Source organism: Chaetura pelagica, unplaced genomic scaffold (assembly GCF_000747805.2).
Source record: "Chaetura pelagica isolate M959 unplaced genomic scaffold, ChaPel_1.0 scaffold74, whole genome shotgun sequence".
Taxonomy (NCBI): Eukaryota; Metazoa; Chordata; class Aves; order Apodiformes; family Apodidae; genus Chaetura; species Chaetura pelagica.
Window position 1 is genome coordinate 319,794 of NW_009952982.1, and position 15,570 is coordinate 335,363.

General features: G+C 39.9%; 1 protein-coding gene across 1 annotated transcript in view; it reads right to left on the reverse strand.

Annotated features, from left to right (window-relative positions):
* Positions 1-11,522: 11,522 nt before the first annotated feature.
* The window catches only part of AP2A2 (adaptor-related protein complex 2, alpha 2 subunit), a 46,518-nt gene continuing 42,470 nt past the window's right edge, over positions 11,523-15,570 (reverse strand). The window contains exons 20-24 of the mRNA XM_009996437.1: positions 15,227-15,345; positions 14,056-14,172; positions 13,079-13,148; positions 12,566-12,700; positions 11,523-11,810 (exon numbers count right to left, since the gene is read on the reverse strand). Coding sequence (XP_009994739.1) covers positions 11,733-11,810; positions 12,566-12,700; positions 13,079-13,148; positions 14,056-14,172; positions 15,227-15,345 — 519 coding nt within the window. The 3' untranslated portion in view covers positions 11,523-11,732. The remainder of the gene's footprint in view (positions 11,811-12,565; positions 12,701-13,078; positions 13,149-14,055; positions 14,173-15,226; positions 15,346-15,570) is intronic.

The window sequence follows — 15,570 nt, forward strand, 5'->3', positions numbered from 1 at the left end:
CACAGAATATGTAGAAACCAGTCCTGACTTCCTTGACTGTACACTACAGCTATCACTCTATGCCAGAAATATGCACAGCACCCACCTTCATATCTTACATGGTCACCCTCAACCAACATGTGCTTTCCTCCCAACAGCCTACACCCACAAAATGACAACTGTGCCACACATTGTGCCACCTCTTACCACACAGAAGACCACCGCTACCACCGCCACCAGCAGCACCTCCAAGACCTCCGTTTCCAGAGAGGCCACCTCTGCTAGCAGCACCCAAGTCCCCCTGGCAAGGACATCTCCACATCCCAGCTCTACGCCTGCTCCCAGCACCCTGCTCAGCACCCATCTGCCACTTGCTGCCACTTCCACAGTCCTCTCCACCTTGGCCTCAACCACCAGCCTCAAGCCCACCCCTACAACCCTAAGGCCCAAGCTGTCTTCCTTGATGACCAGTGCTCCAACAGAGTTGCCTGCAGCAGAGTCCTCCACGCTCTCCACTGCCAAAACCAGCCCACTGCCTTCGCCTGCTTCTTCTCCCTCCTCAACTGTGTCCTCAACATGGCTGAGTTCCTCACTCCCGAGTAAGGCTCCCTTCTACCCTTCCCAATGCCCTGCCTGCTCTTCCCACCTTTCACCCTTCTTCATTTCTCCACCCTTTCATTCCTTCCATGAACAATTCACTGCCTGCACATTTGTTTTTGTACTTGGACATCCCCTTCTGCTCTCTTTGTCCAGCCTGGGACTTGGTTCGTTCCTGGCCTGTGTACTGCCCTTGGCTACCATGTACCTCATTTCTGTTCCTAATCAGTTGCCTAGTGTTGTGCTTTACATGTGTATCCAAGCAAGTTTTGATCGCACACAAATGCTTTATATACGTTACTGAGGAATGCCAGCACAACATCCAGGCTTTCTCCCTCTTCCTGCCTGGGAGCTGGCATGGTTGGGCAAGAGGTTGGCTGAGGATACAGTTAGGATAACTGACCCAAAATGAGTGACCAAGGAGAGACTCCCTATTACAGGCCACCTGATCAAGAGGAACCTCCTGATGAAACATTTACTTCAACTCCAGTAGACATCGAGCTCACAGGCTCTTATCCTGCTGGGGGATTTCAACCACCTCGTAACGTGGCAAGCTGTAGGAAATCCAGAAAACTACTGGCGTCCCTTGAGGACAAATTCTTAAGCCAGGAAATAGATGGCCCTACCCGAGGGGATGTGACACTGGACCTGATGATCACCAATGCATGCGAGCTCATCAGGGATTTCAAGATTCTAGTTAAAATTGTCCCTGTGCACTGCAGGGGGTTCTGAACTAGAAGACCCTTGAAGGTCCTTTACAATCCCATACATTCTATGATTCTATGACAAGATCTTTTCTCAGTCTCCTCTCCTCTGGGCTGAACAGAGCCAGGTCTCTCAGCCTTTCCTCCTAAGGGAGAGGCTCTAGTCCCCTACTAGTCCTCATAGCACTCTGCTGGACTCTTTTCCAGGAGCTTCCTGTCTTTTTTGTACTGGGGAGTCCAGAACTGGCCACAGTACTACAGATGTGGCCTCACTAGGGCAGAGTAGATGGAGAGAAGCAGCCATTGCTCAGAGACTGGTTGGGCATTGGCCACCAGTGAGGATGCCTTTGCAACTCATGGGTGGTTTTTGCTTTGTTTTTCCTTTAGTTATCTTCACTTCTGAAAACAGTCTGTACCTGGATGTGTTTAGTTTTTTTCTTTTGCACTCCTGATTCTTTTCCTATTCCCGCCAAGGGGCAGCAAGTGGCTATGCTGGCTCTTAGCATCCAGGCAGGGTCAACCCACTGTGAACTGGCATACACACTGCTCCCAGCTGAATTTCAGAAGGATGGGGACACTCAGGGAAGGAGCCAGAGAACCACTCCTCCCTCTTGCCCAGCAAGACTCAGTGAGATACAGGGCTGCTTTTCTCGCCTGAGGCCCTAGCGCAGGGCTTCTTTTCACCTCCTTTATCTTGCTCTCTTGTCCTGCTACCCTCAGTTGATTTGTGCTTTCCTCCCAGCAGCCTACACCCACAAAATGACAACTGTGCCACACATTGTGCCACCTCTTACCACAAAGAAGACCACTGCCGTGACCTCTGCCAGCAGCACCTCCAAGACCTCTGTCTCCAGAGAGGTCAGCTCTGCTAGCAGCACCCAGGTCCCTCTGACAAGGATGTCTCCAAGTCCCAGCTCTACACCTGCCTCCAGCACCCTGCTCAGCACCCAGCTGCCACCTGCTGCCACTTCTACATTCTCTTCTGCTTTGGCCCCAACCATCAGCCCGATGCCTACACCAATGCCCCTCACTACTTCAAAATTTAGGACTGCTGAGAGTACCACATATTTTTCCTCTGAAAATACATTTACTCCACCTGGCAAAACATCTTCATTAGTAGCTCCTGCAAGTATCTCTATTAAGTCCACTCCACTTTTGATCCCTACTGTTTTATCTACAACTACTTTTGCTCCCAGTGTTACTACTACTGCTTCTACAAAGTCAGCTGAAAGGACTTCTTTGCAAACAACAACATTAGCCACGACCCACACTATATCACCTCCTTCTTTCATCTCTGTAGTTCCAACATCCTTGTCTTCTGTTGTACCATTAACAGTACCACAAGGTAAAGTATATCCATATCAATTCTGGTACCATGGGTTTTTTTTTACCACATTTTTCTTTAATGAGTGTATGAATACATATATTACTCTTTTTTTTTTTTTTGCTATGATACCATTTGTATGTTTTGGCTCCATCTTTTGTGTCATTTCTGCAGTAGTTGTCTGAAATCTGATTTCATAACAACAGGTTCCCTGCTATATACTGATGGAAACATGAAAAAGTTCAAGTTAAGGAGTCTGACAGGATGTGTATCAGAATAGTCACAGAATCACTGGGTTTTTAATCCTAAAATCTCAGTTAAACACTGAAGGAGAAATAGCCTGTAAGAGTAAAAGGCATCTCTTGACTTACCCTGCAGTCCTCCTGATAACTTTTATATGCTCTTTCTGCATACTTGAGCATTTGTTGGTATTTCTTTTGCAGGATAGTGTCTTCCCAGATTTGAAGGTACAGTGATGTTCTTGGGCTGTTGAGCATATTTAAAACCAAGTATGTTTTGGCTGAAGGAATACCACATTCTACAATTTCTGCACAACTTTATGTAAAGAGAAGCATACAAAGCAACATCCTCACTACTGGGTTTAAACTCATCTGTCCTACTTTAGGATCTACAGTACAGGAGTCAGGAACACTGGTGCAGATGAACAAGAATCATAGAATGGTTTGGGCTGGAAGGGACCTTAAATGTCATCTAGTTCCAACTGCCTGCCAAGGGCAGGAACCCTTTCCACTAGACCAGGTTGCTCAAAGCCCCATCCAACCTGGCCTTGAACATTTCCAGGGAGGGGGAATCCACAACTTCCTGGGCAACCTGTTCAAGAGTCTCACCACCCTCATAGTGAAGAAACAGTGAGGCAGGCAGTTTTTATTCAACACTTCCTAGGATATGGATTAACTGTTCTACAAATAAATCAGAATGACACATGAACTCAATGTTAAAGCTGTGAATGAAAGGCAGATTCCTCCTGTGGTTCTTGTTGATATGTTTATTTGTTTTAACCACCGTTTGAGGACCCAGAAAAAAGTTAGCATTTCACTTTCAGCTATATTGCATTTTTACATTTTTCTTTGGGAGAGTTCAACATACAAAGGAGAAACTATCTGGAAAGTATACTTTAGCCATATCATAATGCATTTTTCCTTGTTGCCTTTTCCACTATCATATGCCACTGTCTCATTTTCTTGGTGTTTTCCTAAATTCCTAAAGAAAGTACAACCTCACCACCAGTAAGAGCCTTCACTTGCCATTTTCAAGAATTAGGAGGGATGTGCAGCATCCTAATAGGCCTGCCCTTTTCTACCCTGCTTAATAATGGTATTTTAAGTATTTGCATTTTATCTTTGAAACATGTTCAAATGTTTTCCACAGAGCTACATGCTATTTCCTTAGTTGTTGTGAATCTTCACACAAAATCCTCCATTCTGCCCTTACAATCAGACCAACTGAACCAGAAACTTAGCTTTAACAGCAAAAAAGAACAAGCAAAGCAGTACACCACAGGCAACTCATCACCTACTGTGCTTACTCCAGAAGACTGATTTACACAAAGGGTCACAAATAGTCACCTAAGGAAAATGAATTTATGGTTAATTAATACTCTCAAAAGGTGACTTAAGAAACAATATATTAAGAGTGGGAATAGTCACCTGTAATAGAACCTTTCATCATAAGTGTTTTCACTGTCAATCTTGTCAGAAAAATGGAGTTTGTACAGGTCAGTCAGCTCCATCACAAGGCATGGCAGAATTAACTACTTGCAGAGCAAGCAACTGAATACAGTATCTCTCCTTCCTCCCACTGTCACATAGTAATGCAGGACCAAAGAGTCTGGTTTCAGGATTTATTTAACAGAAATGAGACCCAAATTGACTGACTGCATGAGCATCAGGAAATGATACTGTGACCCAAGGAGATGGGATTCTTTCTACTGCCCCACTCCCTTTCACTCAGTTTTTCATGCATCCTCATAATTTTAACCTCACAGAATAGAATTATCATAAGGAGAAGGATTTTTTCCCAGTATAATAATGGTTTTTATACCTGCTTTCAGTTCTATTCACTTTTTTTTTCCCCTAAGGGAAGTGCTACAGAACAGTATCTTCCGAACTATACCATTACTGGGTTTACTCCTTGCAGTTAGCAGGAAGTATCTCCCAGTATTTATTTAATGAGTTCACAAAGTTGCAAACAAGTTCTTCTCCTTTATCTGCACATTTTTCAGCCCTTAACTGAGCAATTCTGCTACTTTTCAGTCTTGCAGAATATTAACACCACCTTTCAGTCCAGAAAGAAAAATTAAATACAGGCCTAGCTTTGAGCTCTTAATTTATGAGGCACAGGTATAATACCTTAGTCTACTGTCCAGTTATTAGTTGCCTTATTTTAAAATAACAACTTCCCAAATTCCTACTGCAGGATTAACTGAGCCTTCCACACAACAACTTTCAGGTTTCATTCATAACACTTCAAGCAGGGAACCTGAATGTGCTCAGAAGAGCACTGTACAAGAGCAGTGCGAGAGGTACATAAGTCTTTACAGTATTCAACATCTTTGTTGTTCTTTATATAAACTTCAAATACAGTCTTTAAACTTGTTGGAAAATATGAATTTTCAATCAGCTTTTTGCTTCATAAAGTGCTTAGTGTCTTGCTTCAGGTCAGAAGAACATGCAAGATCAATACATATAATAATTACCTGCTATGTAGAATTATGCATTCTATCTACTAAGGAAAGACAGACATCAGTCAGTTTAAGTTGTGAATTTCTGGCTACCTATAAATAAATCCTCAAAATGAGTAAATTATTTTTCAAATAAGTAAAATTTAATACAAAGTCTCTGAACCAGAAATAACTCCACCAGAATTAGCCAGTCAGTTACTTTGAGTCTTTGTGTCCTTATCAGTGGTTTTCTCCTGCTGGATTGAATTCACAGTATATTCTTAACAAGACTTTTTTTCCTCATTTGTAATTCCAGCAAGTTGCATTATACTAGTTGTCCTCCAGGGTAACCCTCATGCATCTTCATTGCCTAGTTTAAAACTTTATCTGCTGTGTTACTCATATTTGACTTGTTTCATGCAATAAGAATGGCTTTCCATTAAACCAACTGGGGAGGCTTCTCATCACTCAAGAAACCAAGACAAATTTCTGCTATAATTTTTTTCTTTTTACGTTTGACAGAGCATTGTAGAGAACTCACGTATGAGGAAAAAATAACTTACAAAGGCTGTTCTACAAATATCACTTTAAGCAGATGTGAAGGATCATGTCCATCTTCATCAAAGTAAGATAGCCAAGAAACTGTATTAATACTGAAGTTTTTCTTATTTGTGATCTGTAACTAGCAGTGTTTGTTAACTACCACTCTATAATTCAGGGGAAAAAAATGCAGTTGGAATCTACCCAGCAATACAATGTTGCAGTATAAGCCAGCTAACTAGAAACAAGTTAATAAGGCCACATAGTACATTGGTATACAATTTGAACAAGGAATGTTGTCTCACTTCAAGTCTTTTTTTAAAAGGAAAAAAAAAAAAAAAAAAAAAGACCAGTATTGAACTTTTTGGGGGCTTTTGTTGTTGTTGTGTTTTTTTTAGTTATATTTTTTTAAATATAGAAAAGTTCAGTTAGACTACAAACACCTGTTTTCAAAACATCCAAGATAGCAAAATCAGAATTTATCTCATTGTTTCCTTATGTTCTCCTAATAGTGTAATTCAGGGTATTTTATAGTTCCAAGTCAGCTGTCTAAAGATCAATCAGAACCGCATGTACTTGAGGAAACTATGCAGACAGGGAATCAAGGCTTTTATCAAAGTAAACTTACTGCAGGAGTATTTACAGAGTTCATAGTTCTTTGGGAAAAAATTAAAACTGTTATATTCCCAACAATCCAATCAAATACAGTGTTCAAGAATAGGATACCAATGAAGGGGTTTGCTTTTGCAAAAACTAATTTAAATTAAACCTGAATCTAAATGCTGTCCCCCTCAAATTGACTTCAACATTTTGAAAACTGAGCAACTTGAGTTTTCTGTAAAGCCTGGAGGAAGATTTTGAAAACTACTAAGGTTCATCATAATCACTCACAAAGTTGTGGTTAAACCAAGCAGACTTTTCTCCCTTTTATAGAGATTTTTACAAAAATATTTTTTCCACAACTCTCTTGTTCCTACAGATGAATTCTAGCCTAAATTTGTACAACTTCACACTGACAAAGGAAAAAAAATAGGAGCAAGTCCAGCAGCCAGTTGGCTGGACATGGTCAGAAAAGCAACAGTATAACAGACCAACACTACTATCAGATTATCAAAATCTCACCTGCTTAGCCAAATTGTAATTTCACCAACCTGTGCTTTATTCCTGTTAATTCAGCAAGATATGCACGGCTATTACTACTTTGATAACTGACCTCACAGCCCACAATTGACTTTATGCAGGCATCAGCTTAGATTCTGGCGCTAAGAGTTAAGAGGAGGAAATGGATTTTCCTTCCTCCATGAACTGTGCAAAAGGATCACATGCAATTTAGCATCTTTGTTAACAGACCATACCAGGGACCTTTTGCAATTAATTCTAAGTAGTCCAATGCACAATATTTTAAAAGTTTAAATATATACTTTATGATTTTCAAAAGTGCAAAAGGAGAATGGGGAAAACAAATCCTATTAGTGTCCTAGTGAGGTCTAAGGCCTATCATGTGTAAGACCTTTGCAAACTGAGTCTTAAAAAGGAAGGCAGACGCTCAGTACACCTGAACATCTGCAGCAGTCATGAGAATTACTGCAGTTTGTAGTTCTGCAGCTGACGGAACCACTAAACTCTAAAGGGTTGTGCTCCTTCCTCTAAATGTTCCACCATAAGGAAAAAAAAACAACCTTCAAATACTTGAAAAGCTGTAAGTCTAAAATACTGTATACAAATCCTAACTGATCTACTCTCTCCTCCAAACAGGCTGAATGTTGAGAAGATGACAGTCAACACACTATGCAGCTGCTGTAGGCCACTTCAGCTTCTTAAGAAGGAATTCCAACTACCATGCCAAGATCCAGACAAACCTAGGAAAAGGCTTGTCACAGAAATAACTGTATTTAGGGGCTGTGTTTGTAACTTCGAAAATTGCATATATTAGCCAGACAGACCTCCAGATGGCCCGAGATACCAACTTTTATTAATTTTTTTTTTTTTTTTAAGTAAACACTGATCACAACTTAGTACTTCCACAGTGACTGCTCATTGCTGGGAGTTCTCTTGTATTGATTATATAGGATAGCCTTGCAGTGAGGCTTCCTGAGGAGCAACCTGGAGTGTCAATGAAGTTAACTGATAAATTATCCCTGAACAGCAGGAGGTTAAGGGGGGCAGAGGGTGCAGGGGGTTGGTGGGAAAGGAAAGGGCAGGGTGGGTATTGGGAGGGAAAACCCTGTCAGACTGTGTGGCCTTGCCCAGAGTGATATTTGACTAGAGGCTAAGAACTGGCATATGCACTGTACAATACTTGACTTTCAAATAAAGTAGAAGGAACTGAATTTGCTGACTTATTTCCCAGTATTTGACCAATTAATTTTACTGAGAATAGTCAGGTTCACTACAGTTAACTAGGACCTGTGGAACAGCCCATTACTTCACTGGGTGAAGAAACAACTAGGATACCATATTCCTTTCAAAGTGGACACAGCACTCGTGCTTGTCACGCATACACAGCTGCTATCAGAAAGCATGATGCTACAGGAACCAAAAGCTAACTTTTAGGTCTCTACAAGCACCCTTAATGTGGTGAGATGTTTCCAGAAATATCATTAACACAGATGTGTGGCTTTTGGACAAAGCACAAATTTGCAGGACACTTCTCTGCAAGAAATCAAAGACCATACGTGTCTAACAGGATGCCAGTAGTTACCCGACAACCAATTTCTACTTTCTGCTAATAAACAGTATTCTTTACTGCTTTGTTTGCAATTAATTTAAGAAAAAGTTGTATCAACACAAATGCTCATAGTACGCAGGTATTTAATTTTTTTTAGCAAGTTGTAGAGAAGGACTGAGAATCTGAAGCATACATTTAAAGCTTCAGTGAGGTTAATTAGAAGTTTAGATATTCTAAACAAACTTTTTTACAAGTCCTGACTGTGTGTATATAAGTCTGTGCTTCACAGCCTCAACAATACCCCACTGCTACACCACTTTACCTCAGCAGGTACTGTTAATATACTTACTGTTAAACACTACAGGAACAAAGACTCTACATCAAGTTTGTTGGTTTTTTTTTTTCAGCAGAATATTTGTACCATGTGACCAAACACACCCACAAAAAAGCCATAAACAATCTCACCTCACTGTGGAGCAGAGAATCTGCTGGCCAAGTAAGACTAAAGTGAACACAACCCACCAGTAGTTTACAGAAAAAAATTTACCATTATACATCAATTTTTGTTCCATGTAAGTATTCTTCACACTTCCATGCCTCCAGACAAAAAAAGACAGTTTGATTACTGTTCTAATCTTTTATTTAATCTTAATACATCCTTCTGATGAATATAGTCTAATATATAGTCTTCTATATGAAAATTATCCACTTAATTTGACAGAACTTTGTTTTATACAAATAAGACAATCACCATAAATGTTACATACTGGAGTGTAGGTCAAGAATGAACATATGCTACCTATTTTGCTATTCAGTTATTTTCACATGTCAATGCCTGAAAATACTGTACTTAGAAACAATAACACTGTTTACTGCAGAAATTACTTTGTCTGCTTGACAGGATACATCACTTTGGTAAATTAACCATCATTCACAAAAAAAAACAATCAAGTACTTGTCCTTAATTTGTTCACTTTTCTGCTCATGGTTTCTTTGAGCTGACATTTAATACAAAGCGTGAACAGTGATAAGCTTAATACAGTCACCACTGAAAAAGACACGTTCCCTTACTCCCCTCCTTCCCACATTTTTAATGCGTAGTTTAGCACAGCTTGAACCAAAGCAAAGTTAACACAAGTAGTGCAGTGTCTTGAGGTGTCCTGAGGGCACACAAGATTTTCAGAGGGACATATATACAACTGGATTTGGAACAACTGAAATAGCTCCTCTACATCTTTGCCAAGACTCCCTTTATTTCAACACACTGGATTTTTAATGTAGCAGGCAACAGCAGGGTTAAGATAAAAGGACTAAAAGAGCCATATGGCATCCAAAGCACAAAACATAAGCTAGTCCATTACTATTTTGCCAACTGCCCAACCTGACTGCAGGAACTGCTCATGAAGATTTTCAAAGACAGTATTTGTGATCAAGGAGTCGCGATTAACTACTTAAAAGTCCATAAAAGGGCCAACTGTTCAGGAGAACTTTTACAGAAAGACCAGATATACAGCCAAGTTTTCAGTCTTAACATCCATAGCTACCAGCAATTTCTGGTAGCTATGAAACAAAAGTATCTCCCAAAATCCACAGAGCACACCCAAACCTTTCTTCCTCATTTTTCACTTGCACACAAGTACCATCACTAGCCTTCAACCAAACCAAATTATAATCACGCAGTTCCATAATTCTACTCAAAAACAGAGGGAAAAAAAATTGAAAGGCACACTGAATCATGCAGAATCCTGTCCCCTGCTGTGCACTAGTCAGCATGAAATAACTTTAAAGTGTATTTTCAATATCATCACCATCACTCAAAACCTTTATTTCATGGGCATACTTGGCTGTATGTATTGTGAGACACCAGGCTCAGGCTTCCTTTAAGTAAGCTTGAGAAAACCTTCATCTGAGGTTCACTTCTCATGTCAGCAGCAGCTGACTTCCTTCATTGTGACCTGTAGTACTCACTGACAGCTGCCAACAGCTTCTAACTGCACTACCTCACCTGCTTTGTTTCAGCAGCCTTTGTTGCATCTCCAGGTTTTAGGAGTGTGAGCCAAAGTTGTTGCCAATTACTTCTGCAAAGAGGCTGCTGATGTGGAGCAAGTTACAAAGGCTCTGGTTGTAAAAAGCACTACAAAAGCTTAACACTTTTGGGCGTTCTACTCTCCATTTTAACACAAGCCTTTATACCATGTTGGATCTATTTACCACCACTGACTGACAGGAAACTGCTCAGGTATCAGTTACTCACTCTCTTGAGTTTCAACATTACTGTACACTGGGGAAAAAAAAATATTTAAATTTACTTTCATCTAAGTGCATGATTTACAGCACCTCCAGGGCCCATTTCTGCCCACTTCTACTTTTATACAATACCAGACTCCGCAGTTAGTTATATCACATCATTAGGACTATTACTTGCTAAGTCTGATGGGAAACAGAAAAAACACAGAACAGAATATTTAACTTCAGTTTTACTAACAATGAACACATATGTACTCATTCACCACCTACCAGAGAAGCTCACCTCATTATTTGTATTAAACAGAAGGATTAACAATAGCTTTTGTGTTCAATCCACTTTCACAAGATCAAAAAAACACAAAGATGTAAAGGATTACAAGATTAAGACTCTGGTCCTATTGTATTTACCAAATAGGAAAATTGGAGATACTGATCATAAATGCTTACTTAAATCATATTTAAATACATTTTGGATTCTGCCCTTCCATCCAGTACAAGACTTGTGACAATGTGTAACTTGACAGAATTTTGAGTCTACATTAACATCTGAATTCAATATTACATTGGTTTCTTTCAGCTCAGAGCAGAGGGAGTACCTGTTAAAAGGCACTAAGGCAGAATATTACTAGCCATTTCCAGTTGAAATCCTTGGGTAGCACATCTAAATAAATTTCCCTTTAACAAGTCTAAAAGCCTGACCTCTGCAAAAAAAAAAACCAACAACCAACAAACCAAGAACAAAAAAAAAAAAGAGACCACAAGACAGCCCTCACACCCTTTGTGTAACACACTAAAAGCCATTTTTAATGTAAAAAGTCACTTCCCTGTTCTTCACATTTTATAGTCTTAATTTCAAACAAGGGTCAAGTCCTATTAAGGCAGGGAGCTGGTACTTGTTAACATCGCATTACTCAGACAGTGATGTACAAGACATTTATTTGCAGTATGATGACAGTGATATAAATGGAAAAACCAAAACTGACATGGTTAATATTAAAATTGTTCTGACAGCAATTCACATAATCTCTGAGATACAGCTTCTTTACTTGTTCGTAGTGTGAGCCTATACATCTGAAAAAGAACATAAAGCATAATTTACTTCTGAAACAGTTTGGCATTAAGTGAATGCACAGTCAACTATTGAAAACTACTTGTTAACTTTGTCACAGACAAAAGACTTCAACTTAAAACATTCAGAGGCAGCTAGCCACTAATTAACACAGCTTTTTCAAACCATGGGCTACAGTGGATCTTCAAGCCCTTGTTCAGAGTTACCATCGATCTAGTATTTCTAGGCTTTAACAGCAAGGCATTGTCCAAATTTTTTCTTTAAGAGAAATAAATCTAGTGGAAAAGTCCAGAGACTCTCTACCACCTCTTAGTTCAGAAAACAGGAGACTTACCACTCAAAACTTTAGTCTTCAGTTAACTTTAATAAAACCTCTATCAAAATGCTTGAGGAAGAATATTCTTAACATTGTTTGTTTGCTCATGCCTTCCTTTTTGACCTATCATTCTTTTAGTAATTTAAAACGGCAAAGGGAATTATACTTAATCTTGTCTCAATGTGCACAAGACAGAAACACAGTTTCCAACATTCAAGAGAAGATGAGACTCCATGGGCAGTCTGGAGTAATACAGCTGTCTCTTCCAATAGGAAAGAGAACTGCTATTAAGAAGCAGCTTACAAAATTAGGCCAGGACCAGCTGCTACAAGTTCATTTTTTGTTGGACTATGCAGTCACAGTTAGCTACTGCAATACTGATTTTAAATAAACACCTTAACAAGTTTCAGATATACACTGGAATTTAGTTCAAAAAGATACCTGTGCCTGGAGGTTGGGTTCAAGACGAAGCAAGCATCCAATCTGAGTAGTTTTTGTATGTATGATACCAGCACCAACAAAGTTAGCAGGATTGGGATCTACCTCCTCAAGAAGGGCTGATCCAAAGCCAATTATCTATGACATAAACCCAGAAGATTTAGGTGTGGGGACAGCAGGACACCAATATCAAGTTTATCTATGCAAAGCCATCAACAACTAGCAAAAAAGTAGTAGACTAATTTTTAGTTGGAAGTATTCAAGACACTAAAGAATACCAATTTAACAACAAAAAATTTTTGAAGCAACAGTAATGCTGACAGTACCCTGTTCCTGAAAAAAGGTTCCTCTTGAAAACTGAGAACTAAAAAAGATTGAATAAGTCTTTCCCGTTCTTGATAAAGCCATTCTTGACTTACACAAGTCTGTTCTGTTTTGATCCAACTGCCATTTAAACCAAGTTCAACAAATTTTGCTTATACCACTACAAATTAAAAGTACCACACCACCACCCACCTTTGCTTTTGTGATCTCTGCATCCATCGGGTGTTTTGCTTTAAAGATATTCTGTACTTCTTGTTTTGGACTGCAAGACAAAGCAAGATGAATACACAGTGCAACACATATACTGTATGTTCAATAGCAATGTATTGGGAAGTTTATAACTGTCCTGGTTTGAGCCAGGATGAAGCCAATTTTTCTTTTTACTGATTTTTTTTTTCCTTCAGTAAGCTCTCTTGTAACTAGCAACAGTGTGTTCTGCTAGGCTGATAACACAGTGGAATGTTTCTCTAACTACTGAGGCTTCAAGGCCGCACCTGCACTCTGCTGGCTCAGACACTATGGGGAGATCTGTGACCCCCCCGTAGGAGGCTGAGTTAGATGGACAGCAAAATTGGCCAAAGATATTCCATTCCATATATCTACGTAAGCTCAGAGGAAGGTCAGAGATCACAGAAGACAACTTCCTTCCTTCTTCTTCTCCCCTTCTCTTCCGTCCATGGCCGGCGTCCAGGGAGGACTCTGCTCATCCATCACCGTCGACCCTTAGGCTCGAGATCTCCTGACCCTCATAACTCTCTGCTTTCTCCAGCAGCAGCTCTGGGATTCCTCGGGACTCTTCCCAGTTCAGGGAAGTGCTGTGGGAGTTGCTGGGGTGGGGGGAGGTGAGAGGCTTTTGCCCATACCTGAATATATATCTGTATATAATTGTATATATTTTCTTGTATCATTCATTAGTGTTTTAATTAAAGCTGTGTAGTTTAGTTTTCAATCCAGCCAAGTCTCTCTCTTTTTCTCTCTCTCCTTCCCTACCTGGGTTGGGGGGAGGGGGGATCGAGAGCATTGTTGTCGGACCTGAGTCAAACTGTGACAATAACTCACAGGATTAAGTATGTGATAGGGCACTGCCCCAGCTACTAACACAAATACACCCTTTTTCTTCCCTTGGCTAACCACAAGGGGCCCAGGCCCAAGCCCAGACAAGGTCTTACTTGCTCAGTTGCTTCCAGCGCTGGAAAAAGTCTTGAGAAGACATCTCTGTTGGCTGGAAAAATTTATTCAGTGTGATGGGTAATTTTACTGAAAGATTTTGAAATGTTCCGCCATACCTGCACATGGAAAAGAAAGAACACAGTGTATGCAGCACAGTATCAGCAATCTCTTAGCCTGAACCAACCATGGAAATGAGGATGAACACTAAGGTGCAACTGTTATGACTAATATCCATCAACTGGAAGAAGTTATTTTCTGTGAGGGTGGTAAGATGCTGGAACTGGTTGATGAGAGAAGTTGAGGATGCCCCCTCCCCTAGAAGGATTCCAGGTGAGGTCAGATGGAGCTTTGAATGACCTGGTCTAGTGGAAGGTGTCCCTGCCCATGGCAGGGGGGTAGAAATCACAGAATCTTAGAATGGTTCAGGTTGGAAATCTAAGATTCCTTCCAACACAAATCATTCTAAGATTCTATGAACTGCAAATATTATTTCTAAGACAGAGTTTTAATCCACTGTTAAATATATGCGTATATATGGTTATATGTTAAATATATGCTTTTATATATATGCTTAGATGGCGAAAGTGAATAGGCAGAACTTCCAATAAAGACCTCTCAGTTTCAACATAGGATATTATTCTTTTGGATAACACCCAAAGGAGTGAAAACATATCCCTGTAGAAAGCATACCAGTAAGAACAAGTATAGAGTAAAATAACAGAATGTAGCTCAGAAATCAGGATTTCCCAAAGGCTGATGTTGAGCAGACATAAGATTCTATTTCTGACTGCATGCATTTCCAGGTCAAGTTGTATGCAGAATGCTCTTAGTTTCCAGAAGGGAGAAGTTATTGTGCATATTCCTGTCAAGATTTCTTAAGCAAACAGGAAGTCTGCTGTTTTATACAGATAGCAGAAAGACAAGTCATGGAGACATTTCATCAGTAGCTGCTTCTTGATTATTGTGGGTTTTTTTTCAACCACATTGTTCCAAGTGGATTTCCCTGTTTCCCCTAGCAGCTTAAAGCTTAGTTAGATCAATTTTTCACTAAGTCAGGTACTCAAGACAAATCTCTGTGAGTCCATATTCTACACTTCAGTAAGGGAACAAGAACAAACTTAACATCTGTCATCTCACTAATTTACTAGCATTTGAATCCTATGTTTTTACCTGAATTGAATGTTCAGGATTGGAGCTTCCATAAAGTCTGACACACATTCGATGTTCACAACCTGTTGAACCTGTGCACCTCCATCAACTGTGGGGTCAACAGGTTTTGTCTGAAGATTCAGGCATAAGAAGTGGTTAAGGAAAATGATCAATGAATTTCTAACTTAAAAAAATGGCAGATCCTTTGACATGCTATATAAAGGAATTACCATCATGTCCACACATTCTCTATATAATCTTCCATGTCTGCTCATGACTTGTTCTTTCTGCAAGAACTTCAGAAAATTATCAGCAAGCTTCTCTTTTCATGTCCTAGGACACCATGTCTTTATCCAGCAGCCGTA